We start from the raw sequence: 14,661 nt of genomic DNA on the forward strand, positions 1-14,661 counted from the left end.
CTGGCTTTCCCTTTGTGCTATCTCTTGCTCTATTGTTACTGGTTTGCTTCAGATTTTTGCTTATCTGATACATTAACTGTCCTGTTAGTTTGACAAGTAATTACATAATAGTTTGGGCAAAATTTCTTGGTGTTGACTACTATTTTGCTTTTCATTAGACCAATTCCTCATATGCTGAATTCAGAAAAGAGAACTCATGCTACTGGTATGATCGGCTGATTCCAATATTGCTTGGAAAACACGCTATAGGGAGCCGTGCCCAATCTGCAAGCGAGATAGTTCCACCAGAACCATCTCGTTGTCAAAGGGCCAACACTTCTGCTAGGAGTCGGAAGGAAAAAGGTAAAGCTTCTAACTCGAGAAACGATCATCCTAGGGATATGGGCGAATAAGGAGATAAAAATGATGTCTACTATATTAATCCAATCCCAAGGGCTGTGGGAGGAAAACGGCGAGTCTCAAGCCTAGAGCTATGTTTTCAGAACCGGACCGGATAGTGACTCGGCCGAGGTCAGGGGCCAGGGGTCAATGGGTTCGACCGGACGTCGATAGGGGTCGAACCGGATGACGTCATAAATAAATATTATTTAAAAATTAAAATATTATATATATAATATCTAATAATATATTGATATTAATAAAGGTATATTCATATATATTTGATGTTTCAAATATATTTAACAAGAAAATACAAAGAAATTAGAACAATCAAGTAGCAATTTATATTATTTAATAAATATTAACAAGTTTAGAATTAAAATTATGAATTTAATTGAAAAATAACATCAAATTTTAGGACAATATTTATAAAGTATCAAATATTTGAGGTATATCAATAAGTTTTAACAATTTAGGGGGTCAAAACATAATATTAAAAAGTTTGAATTTTTTTTTAAAAAATTACTGTTGAACTGGAAAAACCGATTTTTTCCCGGTCAAATCCGGTTTTTGACCAGCTTTGACCGGATTTTAAATTTTCGATTTTTTAATATGACTCGGACCGGTTACCTGGCCGGTTCCCGGTTCGACTGGTTCGACCGGCCAGTCCGGTCCGAGTTTTAAAACAGAGGCCTAGAGACAAGCAGTGAGCCGGAGGAGACTAGAGGGTCAAAATCAACAAGGTCATCCACTGGTCTTGAGGATGCTATTGGCAAAATTGGGAACTACTCCGAACTTGCACTAGAGGACAGATGGAGTAAGATAGAGTTCAAGTCCCTATATAGTGTAATCCACTGTCAGGACGTGATCAACACAATGGAGATTTCCGATGATTGGAAAATACATACTTACTGCCATTATGCCAACAGTGATAGAGAGGGGGAATGAGTTGTGTTCCTTAAAAGTTCTGATTCAAACCGATACGGCTATATCCTTAAGTTGATGCGGGAGAAGGGCTTGGCTTGAATTGTAGCCGCTGAAAATTTAATATTTGAAATTATGTGTGTTGCTGTGTCATTTTTTTTATTTGTTGCTGACCCGAAGTTTTGTTTTGACACAGCTTCACCCGTGGATAGCATGCCCAATTTTGATACATGTAACATAGGGGTTAGCAATCATTTTAATTAGTTTGTTAGTGTGTATTTCCCTACCCAACTTTGGTGGAGTGGGTTTTGTCAGGACTGATTATAAGGTGATTTTTTTATTTATAGGAATTTGTATCTTAGTTAGTTTTGCTTTTCTTACGAATTTTCATTACAGGAAATGCATATGCTTTCTGATGGGCTTTGTCATGTTTCCTTAGGCTTTCTTTAGAGTCTTGTCATGTCTACTTTAAGTTTATCGTCTATACTTCATACAAGTATCTTTAAATGAGGAAATGCATATGCTCTTCTGTTATGTAGACCTGCTATTTGATTTTTCAAAATTTTATCTGGTAACTAGTTCATCAATTATAAAGGCTATAAATATATGGTTTTAGGATATGCACTTCACCCTAATTGCTTGCGATATAGAAGAAAGAACGAGTTTTAGAGACAAAAGACCTTTGACGAATAGGCATAGATATCTGCTCATACTTGGTATGCCCGTGGATTGGGTAAGTAGTAATTTTTCGTATAATATGCAATCTCTATACTGTGTATCACTTTTATAGATAGAAATAATTATATACGTCCACGTATATATATAAGTTTATGGAATTAAATATACACACATGAACACACTTATATAATAATATATACAGATATATACTCAATTGTCATGGTATGGAACAACCGCCGTGGTGCTAGAGGATGCAATTCAGTTCGCATAAGGCAAGATAAGGAGGATGATGCCTTACTAGTTATGAGTGCCTCATTAATACTAATGCATCCGTCTCTTACACACATAACCAATAATCAACCCATTCCGCAGCATGATGGCTCATTAAGTCGTCGACAATGGGTGGAGCGATTACTGAACGGTCATCATAAACGATCAATAGATAATATGCGAATCACAGTTGATAATTTTATGCAACTGTCCGATATCTTTGTAGAGCACCAATACGTTCCACAAAACTACCAACAGCGTATGCCCATACAGGAAGCGCTAGCTATAACTTTAATGTTAGTGAGCCACAAGCATACGCACCGCGTGTTGGGGTCTATTTTTGATCGATCCATCGAGATGATTATTGAAATATAAGGAAAGTGCTCCGAGATCTATGTCTATTTGCAACTGAAATAATACGACCAGCTGACCAGATTGGAGTTCATTCATGAATTGCAAACTCAACAAATTTTTATCCATGGTTCAAAGAAATATATAAGGAAGATTTTAAGAGAAGGATCGCCGTTGTTCGAGCATTACAAACTAACAAATATATTCTCCATGAATATTAGGATGCCGTAAGAGCGATAGATGGCACTCACATCTCAGCTTGTCCTCCGACAGGAGAGCAAATGGCATATACAAATCGGCACGGGTTTCAATCACAAAATGTTCTGGCGGTGTGTGATCATGACATGCGTTTCATCTATATGTATGCTGTATGGGAGGATAGTGCATATGATGCACGAGTCTTGGAGTCTACATTAGCGTATCCGTCTGATTTTCCACCGCCGCCACCTGGTAATCAGTCGTAACAATTTTTCAAGTCAATAAATGGCATGCTTTAAATGCTAAACGAGTGATAGTTAGCGCATTTAGTAACTAAAATAACTTCTTCAATTAGGCCAATACTACTTAGTCGATGCGGAATATAGGAATGTTCCTGGCTTCATGCCCTTGTATAAGAACGTGGGCCTTGAATTTCTGACAAAAAGTTTGTTCAATACTCGGCATTCGCAACTTCGAAATGTCATTAAGTGTACGTTCGGTGTGTTGAAGAAAAGATTCAAAATTTTAAAGGGTCCGGTAGATAATTTCTATATGAGCACTCAAATAACTATAGATATTGCTTGTTGTGCGCTACACAACTTTTTAAGAATGCACCAACTAGGAGATGCACGTTTTCAAAGGTTCGAATCAAAGGATGTGCAGTTAAATCAAGAGCCAGAAGTAGGCGAGCCAGTACCACAGCCATTCGCATTGAATGTATATCCTACAGAGCTTGCGGAATGGAAGGCTAAGCGAGACTACATAGCAATTGAAATGTACGCAGTACGGGGCAACGACGCCGTTAAGTGTTTTTGGAATTAAAGGTTGTATTCTAGCAAGGTAATTGTTTGGATGTGCAATTGATAGATGTACGGTACTTAAAATGCCAAACTCTAAATTAATATGTACAGTTTGTGTATTAAGTGTGAATTGGATGAGACTCTTGGTCCCACAATCAAAAATTTTGGAGTCAAAGTCAACTGATTAATTTCAATGCTGAGTTGCTGTCTAAACGCTAATTTATACGATTTACTTGCTATCCAAACGTCTATTTCATATTTACGCAATCATAAAATGTAATCTAAAAATAATCTCAAATAATCTACTATCCAAACGTATTTGGAATCAGAAGTTGTTACAAAAAATATATGAGTAGTGAATAATGAATTACAACCTGTTAAAAAACTCTTATATCATTCTAGAACGATTGACAATACACTACATGATTTAGTGACCACCGTTCGTGCCCTTTCCATATTAATTGATTGTTTTTAGAAAAGCATATAAAAAATTGTCAACCAGTAAATAAGTAATCACGAGAACTTGAATGTATAAAATTAAGGTTAAAATGGTAAAGTAATAAATAAGTAAACCAGTAACAAGACTGTTTAGGGTTAAAGCGGTTAAAAACCTCTTTTCGGTTAAAATTTGGGTGAAGTCAAGAAGAGAAAGTAAGTTTTTAAGGCGATGGTTGGGATCTGAAGGAAGGAGAACAGTAGCTGAAGAAGAACTGGGCAAAGCCCGTTTCTTGAACAGACAATTCTCAGTTGAAAATGTGAGTAAATTTACCCAAAAGTTCCATACTTGTCTTTAAACGTTTTCAATTTTATTAGTGTACAATGGAAAACAAACACAAACATGTTGTTGGTATTAACCAACATAATTTGAAGACTTTAGTTTGCATGATGGTTTTGCGCAGGTGGTTAAAACCCTGATAAAACCTGAATCTGTAATGCTAATTGTGTAATTCTTCATGGGAAATTGAAGTGGACTATGCCGCAATCCTTGGGAAAAAGATTGAATTTTTCTGGTTAATTAGTGAGAAGGGCTTTTGTTATGATTCTGTATGAAGTGTACTGTTCAATGTACACGACAAAGTGTTGTGGTATAGAAGTTAAATAAAAGGGCAGCCTTTACTATAAATAAGTCTTAAGTTGCACCCTTTTTATTCGAATAGCTGAGGGAGTGCACCCTTTTCACAAGTTTGTGCTTTTTTTGGATTTATTACGCTTGCTAGATTCCTTTCGTATTTTGTTTAGGAGTGTTAATTTGAAACCTGCAATGGAATGTTTGTCACATTACTCGTATGCAGGGGAAAGAGGAGGGCGGGAGGCGAAGGAACCAGTCGTAACGTACGGCAGAGAGGTGATAATCTGGAATGTGATATTCATCAAAGTGGTAGTATTGACATTGGAGAGAATGAAGGGGCTGAAAGTAATTCAACCAGAATGAGGACGGAAGCAAGACATGATGCAGCAGATGCAAGCAGCAGCGCGAATGTAGAAAACTTGCAGTCTGAACAAGTTAGAGCAGCCATTTCACGAGTAAGTAGATTGATTTACTGGTTATAGGACTTCCGATGATTTGTTTATTTAAATGTCTTGATATGATGAGCTGTTCAGTGTTTTTCCAATTGATGATTGATATGTAAGTTTAATTGTTGAAATTTGAATTGCAGTCACCATATAGCACTAGAAGCTCGACGCATATGGTGAAAGAAATAATTGACAAGCTCACGCCAGAACAAGAGAATGCAATTAAGGATCTAGGTTTTGCACCGATTCTAAAGATACTAGCTTTCAATCTAGATAACGATTACTGTTCTTGGTTGGTGGACCATTTCAATGCAGAGCAGAGGACATTGAATGTCCATGGTAGAAGTTTGAAGGTGACTCCTAAGCATGTTGGGTATGTAACGGGATTGAATAGTGAAGGCTTGGATGTAGCTGCTTTAGAAAGTGAATTGTCTTTGGATGATAATTTACTGACTGAATTTAACATTCAGTTGGATAATGGCGGTGAGATAGGCTTGGCCAGACTGAGAACTAGTCTAATGAAGACCAACAGTAGCGGGACAGACTTCAAAGTTAAGTTTGTGCTGTTTTTGCTCTGCAGACTCTTATGCCGTAGGACGAAGTTTGCTATAAGGAAGAGCTTGCTTGCAGTAGTTGCCAAGGTGGACAATTTGAAGAACATGAACTGGTCTAAATACATCCTTGACCACCTGATTGACTCTCTTCGCGATCAGAGGCAAAGAAATCAGTTCGAGTTTGTTGGGTGCATTGTTGTTTTGATGGTAATCTATTTTCAGTATATAGTGGTACATCAAATTCTCATTATTTGTTCATTCAGGTTTCTTGTAATTTTGGGAGAACAGATCTCGATATGTGTACCTGAGTATTTCAACTGGTTTCATGCTTCTGTGTATGTTATGCTTGTGGTACATAATGCCATTGAGATTATTTGATTTACGCTTCAATGTAAATTAGTTGAGATTTATCATGTTTTCATTTCAGATGCAGAGTTTGAATGCCTGTAGTAGTTGTGTTTCATTAGGCAATCTAAGAATGGAAAAATGCTTTACTTTATGCAACATTACTTGATCTTAGTAGAAGTGATAATGTCAAAAACCATAGCTTAATAAGTTCGAATCTGAATGTGGTCCCTTTCTAAAGATTTTTTTTTTGACTGCTGATTTGGTAGATCTTGACTGTCTTTTAACTTTCCTTCACTACTGGTTTGGTAGATCTTGACTGTTTTTTAACTTTCTTTCACTGCTGATTTGGTAGATCTTATACTTTGAGCATTTTTGCATCCATGGTGACGCATATACAGCACTTTGTAATCGGCACATTCCACGCGTTGAAGACTGGGATGAAGAGGTGTGGAAGGGGAAGGTTGATCAGCTAAAGGTTATGGGGGTTTTCAATGGTGCACAGGTAAATGACAGGGATGTTATGTAGCATGGATTGAATTGGTCCTTGACTGTTTCTTAATATGTATTACGCTGTAATAAATTGTAGTTATACTTTTCTGCATTTAATATTTGCAGAAGATTACAATTTTGTCATTGACATAGGTCGATGCCATGTTTGAAGATCATTCTGTTGGTGAGGAGAGACGTCTTGAGGATGGAATAGAGAAGATTGAAAGTAGGCTTCAAAGTATTGAAGATGCTATGAGGGATCTGAAAGGACAGGTTGAGCAATTTCATCAGATGGTGACCAGATTGGTTGAGATGGTGGAGGTCAACCAAAAAATGGTCCTTCAGGAGATGAGAAGAATCAATGCCAAGTCCTCAATCGTCTGTGAGAGTTGTGGTATGAATGGTGATGGTCTTCATAATTTTGGGGACTGTGCAATATGTTTGAATAGAATGATGCTCCAGGAAACTGCTCTTGTAAAAGGTTGCCAGCATGCTTACTGGTCCGTCCCTTATCTTCCATTGCTGTGTTCAAAATAACCCATAATCTGTTACATTCATATTCCTCTATGTTTTCTCTTTTGTACACTTTTGAAGGGATGAAATGAGAAAAAGACTAAAAGTTTATGTCAATGTAAAAGGTCTGTCCCTTAGGTTTATGTCATGCAAGCTTACTGGTCTGTCCCTTAGGAATGTATGTTCTTCGTGGATAAATGGTGTTTATGTCAATGTTGTGTGGTTGGACAAATTAGTAGTGTGTTCTGTCAGAGAAGGTGGACAGGGTTTTGTCATGTTATTGATTTGTTAGTGTCCAAAATTTTGGAATTTGTTATTTGAGTTTGGTCTATTTGCAACCGTATCCAGAAATGTTTAGAGATATTATCCCTGTCCTTTATTTTGCTTAAACTTGGGCAGCTTTTTTACTGGTCAAATAGAGGTTATTTGATAATGTTATATGTTAATATGAAGTGACAACAGTGGTAGGCTTGTTAATGTGATTTTGCTAGGCCACCATTAGGTTTATTGGATAAATCTCTCCTATATGAATTTAAAAAATGTTGTCTATGCCACTATCAATCGCTTGGCACATAAATTGCGAGAATAATCTTCCTGATCTGATTTGGTTGTCAGTGTAACCTGCATCCTCCGATGGGCATCCTACAAGGAGCAACCTACCTGCCCACTATGCACGCGTCCGTTTGAATTTCTTATTACCCATCGCTCTCCCGATGGCAGGTAGAATCACATCTGCTTTGCCAGTTTCTTTTGGTTGATACTGTTTTGGATTCAGAAATAGGATGAAATAGTTGGATTCATAGTGGTACAGCAATTAATCTTGCACATCATGCATATGTTTGAGATGAAAGTTACCTTGGAGTTTTGGTAAGATTTGCAAGATGGAAGAATACTGTCAAAAATAATATGGTGGAATTTTAAGAGTTATTGCATGTTATGGTGGTGCAAAAGTCTGGATCTTCACTGCATCTTGGGTGGTAGAATTGTTTTAGTTAGTCACTGATTTAGCTACTTCATTAGCAGCATTTAAAGTTGCTCAATTGTCACATTCATCTGTAAGCAAGCAAAAGCTCACCCTCCTTTTCTTCTTGTCAATACATGTCAGTTTAATGCCCTTATCCTAGACTGCAGTATAGAGTGAATAAAGCAGTCTTGGTCCATACTCCAGCCATTTTGTTTACTGGAAATTCTCTATAACATTTCCTTGCAATGTACTGTAACAAATCAAACTAGGACTTCATGGTAGGATAAAAGGAATAAGCAGATAACTTATTTAATTTGTCCCGCAAGGTTTTGATCAAGAAGTCTTGGACCTTGCCTGAAATGCTTTTGATTCAGCGAAAACTTGTCTACATAACCTTGTGGTCTAAAGATGAAACTATTTTTTTCTTTTATGAGAAGATAGTGGAGTCTAAATGGAAATTCTACTCTTAAATGAGAAGATAGTGGTATCAGAAACTACATTTCACAAATGTGATGAGCCCCTACGTAAAAGGATTATTTTTGGCTTGCATGTTCATGGAGGATCGGGTGAGTGCATACATTCCTAATGCTTTTATTCACTGTAAATTTTGCATTTGTCCATCTTTATAACTTGTCTTTTGGTCTCTTTTAACAGCATTCGCAGTTATATGTCTGAGGAGAGCGTGCGCTATCTCCTTGAGGCCTCTTGGTTTAGGCCACCAGTTGATGATGAAGAAGATTTAGATGAGATTAGCGTTGGTAGTTGATTGAGTATACGACTGGGGGACGCGTTGGCAGTTGATTGAGTATACGACTGGGAAACAGTGAATATTTTCATGCAGGCCGATCTCCTTAGCTCAGGAGGAAAATTACTGCAGGCTGTAAAAGAAACGGGAGCTGAATGGTTAAAAGGCTCTTTAACGTGAAGCTGCTGATAAGCTGTTGCCTCATAGTTTGTTGTGAACTCTGTTGTACCTATTTTGAAGGGATGGAGTCCTTTGATGTTTTTTTTTCCCTAGTCTCTCTTTCATCAGTTCTTTTAAATTCTAAACTTGTCAATACCGTCGGTTATATCTAATTTAACTCTCTTTTTTTTTTCAATTTTTCTTTAATTTCTTTTGGGAAATCAGGTAGAAGAGTTGGTGTCAAAATTGACTGAGTTCCGCATCTTTGTCTCCACAGTCGTACATGCTAATCTTAGCTGATGATCTCCAACTTTAGCATTTCTTGAGCCTAGGATTATTTGCCAATTTTATGCTGCAGATCATCTTCACAGTCCATCTGGGGTGCTCTCTTAGGCAAGATTGAAGAAAGAGAGAACGAAAAATTGAGAAAGATTAGTGCTGCTGCATTCGAATAGGAAAGATGATAGGGGACAAGAGAGTATTTTTGAATGTTTTTATAGCAAGACTGGTCCTGTTAGTCCTAAATCCAAGTCGAAATGTGATCTTTTTGGTCATGACTTTGTACTCTTGGAAATTTAGTAGCCAAATTAAAGTAACTAACCAAATGGGACTTCACCTTGCCAAGCATGAAAATGGCATACTAAAATAAACCTAATTGCATCCTTGCTCATGATTTTATGAAAACGGATTAGCAATTCGGTCTGCACAAATTGAAGGTCAGGGTGGCCTAAATTTTGAATTCTGAAATAACGTCCAATCCAATTAATATACTCGTAATTTCCTACGACAGGATTCTCTCTAACTTCCTCCGCTCCTCTCAGATGGCCACTCTCCCTTCCTCCAGTGATTTCTTTTTGCATTGGTAGGTAATAAAATATCTCTTAAAATTTCTAGGAAGGTTTCCTAATAAGAGATTTTTTCTTTTCAAGGAGGGTCTCCTCTTTCTTATGGTTAATAGTGATAGTTTTACTTGCATTATATTTTTTTGTCAAATCTTAGTTTTTTTTTTTTGGCATATTTGTTTGTCAAATCTGGAATTTCTAGTGATGGAAGAAAACATGTTGGGGCCAAAAAGATTGATATCAATTGGACTAGGTTGAAGATTCACAATATAATATGTGTAATATTTGTAATTTTCTAAAAATTGGTACATCTACGAATCCTTCAAATATGATATTTCTGTAACATATTTGATGGTATATTTTCTGGCATTAGTATAGATCTCATGAATGACGATTTCTTTAAAAAAGAAAAAAGAAAAAATTTCCCTGTAAAGTTATGCAAATTTACACACTGTATTCAATGTGATTTGAACCCATGATTGTACTTCCCAAAAATTTATTCTTGCACTACCAAAAAGCCAAAAACAAACAATAGTCAAAATCATATTGTTTCACAACTTCAAAAAGCCAACATCAAATTGACTAGCAAATGTAATATTGATTTAAATAATCTAAATAACTTGGTACAATGTATCCTAAACAGTCTTCGACTAGCAGAGAAATCATTTTACAGTACAATAACTATGAGGAGGAGAGACTGATTAAGGAATAATAACAAGGGTCTCTGATTATTCATCCCTTGAAACAGGATCTAACCCAGCAGAAGGGCTGTCAGCAAAATACTCTTGATGTTTCACATTGACGCCATGCTGCAAAGCATAGTTAAAGGGAAACCAGTAATTACCCGGAAGAAGAATAATGCAAATACCAGTAGGTGTAAATAAATGATGACGAACATACGAAAAGTAAATAAATATATATATTTCAGATCGCAGGAACCAATTCTCATCAGATGAAGTACTCAATCACTTCCAAGACGGATATTTCATGTACTTGTACAACAAAGAAAATCATAACCTTGAGTAAGCATCCTAATGACTTTGGCTTCTCAGTTTGCTTAAGAGTTGCGTACTTTATTGGATATGGAACACAAAAAGCTCCAATACTCGAGGCCAAAGCTTATACATGGTGGAAATTCAAATACTATCCATCAGCCGTTTTGTCAACAACGTAAACTATAAACATCAAATACAGTAGTACCAAAAGACCAAAAGATATATGATCGATCGTCCCTTCAATAAGTAAATGACGATAAGATCTTCTGGAACTGTTAATTTGCAGCTAAAGTGAGATGTGTAAGTTTCAAATATTTGAAAGTAGTGAACCACATTTTGCGAGCACAAAGATTTATAGCTTTACATGAGAGAGGTTGGAAGAGACTAGTATCCATTGAAGAGAACATGATGACAACAGTGGAGGGCAAACTAATTGAACTGGCAAAGCTTGGAGTAATGAGAATGAGATGGAAAAGTTACATGTAGACAACTAAACAATAGTATCACATGCCAAGCCTGACACCCATTATGGAGTTAGATCATCCCAACAAATAGATTATGCCAAAGAACCAAGGTCCAGTTGCCGTGGTAGCTTGATAAAAAAGGAAAAGCAAATGAAGTAAATGCAAGGGATTAGTTAGCCTAGGTGAAAAAGCCCTGAGCACTTCTAAGTGATTATAGTCAAATACTCGAGTCAATGGACTTTCCTCATAAGCATAGCATAATTTGTGTCAAAATTCAGATCTTGATCAATTGTATTTAGCTGATGACTAAGCTCCCGACCTCCTACTTCAAGTCTGTCTACCTTGATTGATGATTATGATCTAAATACAAAGAAAAAGTGTCACATATTAAACAATGTTGCTTATTCCTGGTGCCACACTTTTCAGCGATTACTCATTGACAAGTACATTAAGGGTATTTATTACTTAAACGTTCTCATGTATACTGTATACTGAATCCATTTGACATTCAAGAACTGATAGAGATCAGTTATCCCCAGACATGTGAACAGGCAGAAGACAATAATTTCATGTCATACTTTCACCACTTTGCCAATATCAGAGACATATTAGTGCATATAACCTTGGACTAGACAATTGCCAATTCCCTGATAAACATTCTACAAGGTTTTAGTAACATGCTAGAAATCAATGAAAAGTAACAAGTGAAAGTCCAACCATCTCCCTTTCCTTTGTTTAGCTTTCAGATTAAGAAAAGAAAATAAAGAAGAGAACTCTAAAAATGAGAAAGGACTGAAGGTACAGGATAATTTAGAGTAAGCCTATGTGCGCAAGATCACCTAGGCACTTAAAATCTCTATAATGAGCTACGTTATAAATGCCAAAACCATGTGTGTGTGTGTGTGTTTGTCCATGCGTGCGTGTCTGTCTAAGTCCATCTTAGGAACTCACGTCTTTGTTAACTGAAATATGATGAGAACCAGCTAAAACAGGAATAAAGGGATTGAATAATGCTACAAATTGGTAATGTTGGACAATCATCTACAAGAATGCATCCCTTGAGCACCATTTAAAACAAGGTCATGCTAAGAGGTAATTATGGCCCAAGGGAACAAATATTAGAAGAGCAAACTGGCAAAGTTTTGTACCTTCTCAGGTTATTCTCAAGATACATTACCTGAAAGTCCTACATTTGAGAATAACTCAACCAGTCTATATGTTATCAACATGACAGTTTGTAACAAATTCATACATTCCTGACATACAGTCCAGCTAGTTTTTAAGCACTCTTGTTCATTCTTAATGAAAGAGAGTCCGGCTAATATAAGGTTGACAGGAAACAATCCATTCTCCTTTACAAGTTTGTTATTTAAGTGCAAAACATATAAATTGCTTTACAATTGTCTCTACAACAGGTACACACTATATCATCATTTGATTTATCAAGTTGCAGAAACGAAATGCAGAGTTGGTTTAATTATAACATACTGTGCTTCAGCGATTGTAAACTATACCTATCATGAAAAAAGAATGCAGTAAAGCCAACCAAAAAAATTGCCTTTTCGATTGGGTGGGCTAAATTACTTCATCATCACAATTGGGTCATCCTGGAAACTAGACTTCTGTATGTTATCACTAATCAAGACGATCTTTATGTTTACCTCATGCAATGCCCTGGAAAGATCCTCCATAGTCAAAATTAACCGCTTATCCTATAGGTAAAAAGTGTTAGATGCAGTAAATGTAAAAAGGGGAAGAAAAATAAAGTACAAAAACAAGCACCTTTTGTTGCTTCTCTCTCTTATCTTTGATTACAGCAGACTGCCTTGCCTTGCATTGCCTGCATTTTTTAGCAGACAAAGGCAAAAAAAATGAGCAGGGCATCAAATAATAATTTCTAAACAATCCACTTTGAAATTTTCGCAGGTCAGCTCAAATAGGAACTGTAATCACCTGTTCCCCTTCACCTTCATCTAAGAAAAGGCCTAGGGATCATGTTAACTGGTTCAATGCATTGATCAAAAGGTTCAATTCATGTTTATGTCAATGATTGCTCTCAAGAAAGTACTTAAATACTGAATCGTTCAAACCAAAGTTATTCTACAGCTAATTCTTATAACAATCTCAACGATTAAGCTGATTAAAGATAATAATTGATACAAAAGCACTCGTAAAAGTACATAAGAAAAATGACAGAATGAACATACTGAAGAGCGTCTGTAGCCACATCAGCAATGAACTTCTGTGTAGCAACTGCAACCAGCCTGACTCTACAACAATTGGAAACAAATCAGTCAGGTAAGAGGAATCAAACTCGGTCTTCCTCTCCCCTCCTTCCCCCCCTGTAGACTACGATATGGTGGCAATATCAGCACACCACTTTTTGTTACTGGCACTCTATTCTATGTGATTTTGCAAAAATCCATGAACTAGTGGAGTACCAATAACCAAGAAAAAAAAAAAGTGCCCATTCCTCTTCAAATAAATAACAAAAAATAAATTAATCTGGAATAGCAAGTTTTGAAAATTTTCTTTCCACAGTAGAACAAATCACACCAAGGAAAACAACTCTTAACAAGCAATACAGAAATGCTTAATACTTGTTAGTAAAGAGAAAATTCGCTTAAGAGGAAAAAAATTCAATATTAAGGAAAGAATACCTACAATCTCACATCAGGGCACTGGAAGCCGCTTTTAGCCAAGTAATGCTCCACTAATTCATCTGGAATCTGGTACCACGAAAGAAAGAAACACGATTTTGACCCTTTACTAGATAATCTCACCAGTACCCGATATACAAAAATTGTAAATCAACGATAGCAAAGTAAGGAAGGGAAAAAAAAAAAAAGATAGGTACAGTGGGAGTGTAGTCCATCAAGGAGGCGAGGAATTCAGAGAGGGCAGCGTCATCATCGTGCCTGCCTTCGATGTTAGGGTGCTGCTGCTGCCCCTGCCCCTGCTGTTGGCTGGTGGCGTTCATTGTTGTCTGATGTTCAATGCCGGAGGAGGGGAGTTGAGTTGCTCAATTGTGCTTTGTGTCAACTATTTAATCCGAATAAAAGTCAATTAGTTAAAAACTGGTTTATTTTATTTTATTTAATTTCTGAATTCACCTCAAAATCACCAAAAATCACAACATACCTAAGCAATAGACAGCACCCGAATTACAAATGGTTAAAAATAATTTAAATTTTAGAATAAAGTAGTTAACAATTTTATTATTATAGAAAACTATTTAAAATTTCTACAGTTACATGCACTTCAGTGGTTATTTTTTGTTTGTTGAATTTGAAAGCAATTTAAATTTGATTGTATTTCATAGAATTCTTTATAATTCGTAAAGATAAGGGCTTGTAGTGTGGTCAGCATAATATGCAGAAAAGAAATTGATGGGCTTGTATTTGTTCTTTGAATTTTAAAGTGGCAATGAATGTGGTAACTATTGTGGATTTTTGTAGAATTTTTTAGAATTTG

General features: G+C 36.4%; 2 protein-coding genes across 4 annotated transcripts; one reads left to right on the forward strand and one right to left on the reverse strand.

Moving 5' to 3' along the window:
* The first annotated feature begins 4,074 nt into the window (after nucleotides 1–4,074).
* On the forward strand, nucleotides 4,075–9,082 carry LOC113705361 (uncharacterized). The gene is made up of 7 exons (XM_027227190.2): nucleotides 4,075–4,354; nucleotides 4,892–5,123; nucleotides 5,258–5,875; nucleotides 6,369–6,518; nucleotides 6,659–7,005; nucleotides 7,634–7,738; nucleotides 8,637–9,082. Coding segments are annotated over exons 1-7 (1,566 nt in total). The 5' UTR covers nucleotides 4,075–4,352; the 3' UTR covers nucleotides 8,749–9,082.
* A 1,224-nt stretch (nucleotides 9,083–10,306) lies between these two features.
* LOC113705454 (transcription initiation factor TFIID subunit 10) lies at nucleotides 10,307–14,228 on the reverse strand. 3 transcript variants are annotated; one of them, XM_027227305.2, is made up of 6 exons: nucleotides 14,045–14,228; nucleotides 13,852–13,916; nucleotides 13,395–13,457; nucleotides 12,970–13,027; nucleotides 12,849–12,899; nucleotides 10,307–10,537 (listed from the first exon to the last, which is right to left on the reverse strand). In XM_027227305.2, the coding sequence occupies exons 1-6, from the start codon at nucleotides 14,165–14,167 to the stop codon at nucleotides 10,457–10,459; spliced, it is 441 nt and encodes a 146-aa protein (XP_027083106.1). In that variant the 5' UTR covers nucleotides 14,168–14,228; the 3' UTR covers nucleotides 10,307–10,456. The 3 variants fall into 3 exon arrangements, with proteins under 3 accessions (XP_027083106.1, XP_071919846.1, XP_027083107.1); XM_072063745.1 differs by having other exon boundaries at nucleotides 12,746–12,899; XM_027227306.2 differs by lacking the exon at nucleotides 12,849–12,899.
* Nucleotides 14,229–14,661: the final 433 nt, after the last annotated feature.

Source organism: Coffea arabica, chromosome 8c, assembly GCF_036785885.1.
Source record: "Coffea arabica cultivar ET-39 chromosome 8c, Coffea Arabica ET-39 HiFi, whole genome shotgun sequence".
NCBI lineage: Eukaryota > Viridiplantae > Streptophyta > Magnoliopsida > Gentianales > Rubiaceae > Coffea > Coffea arabica.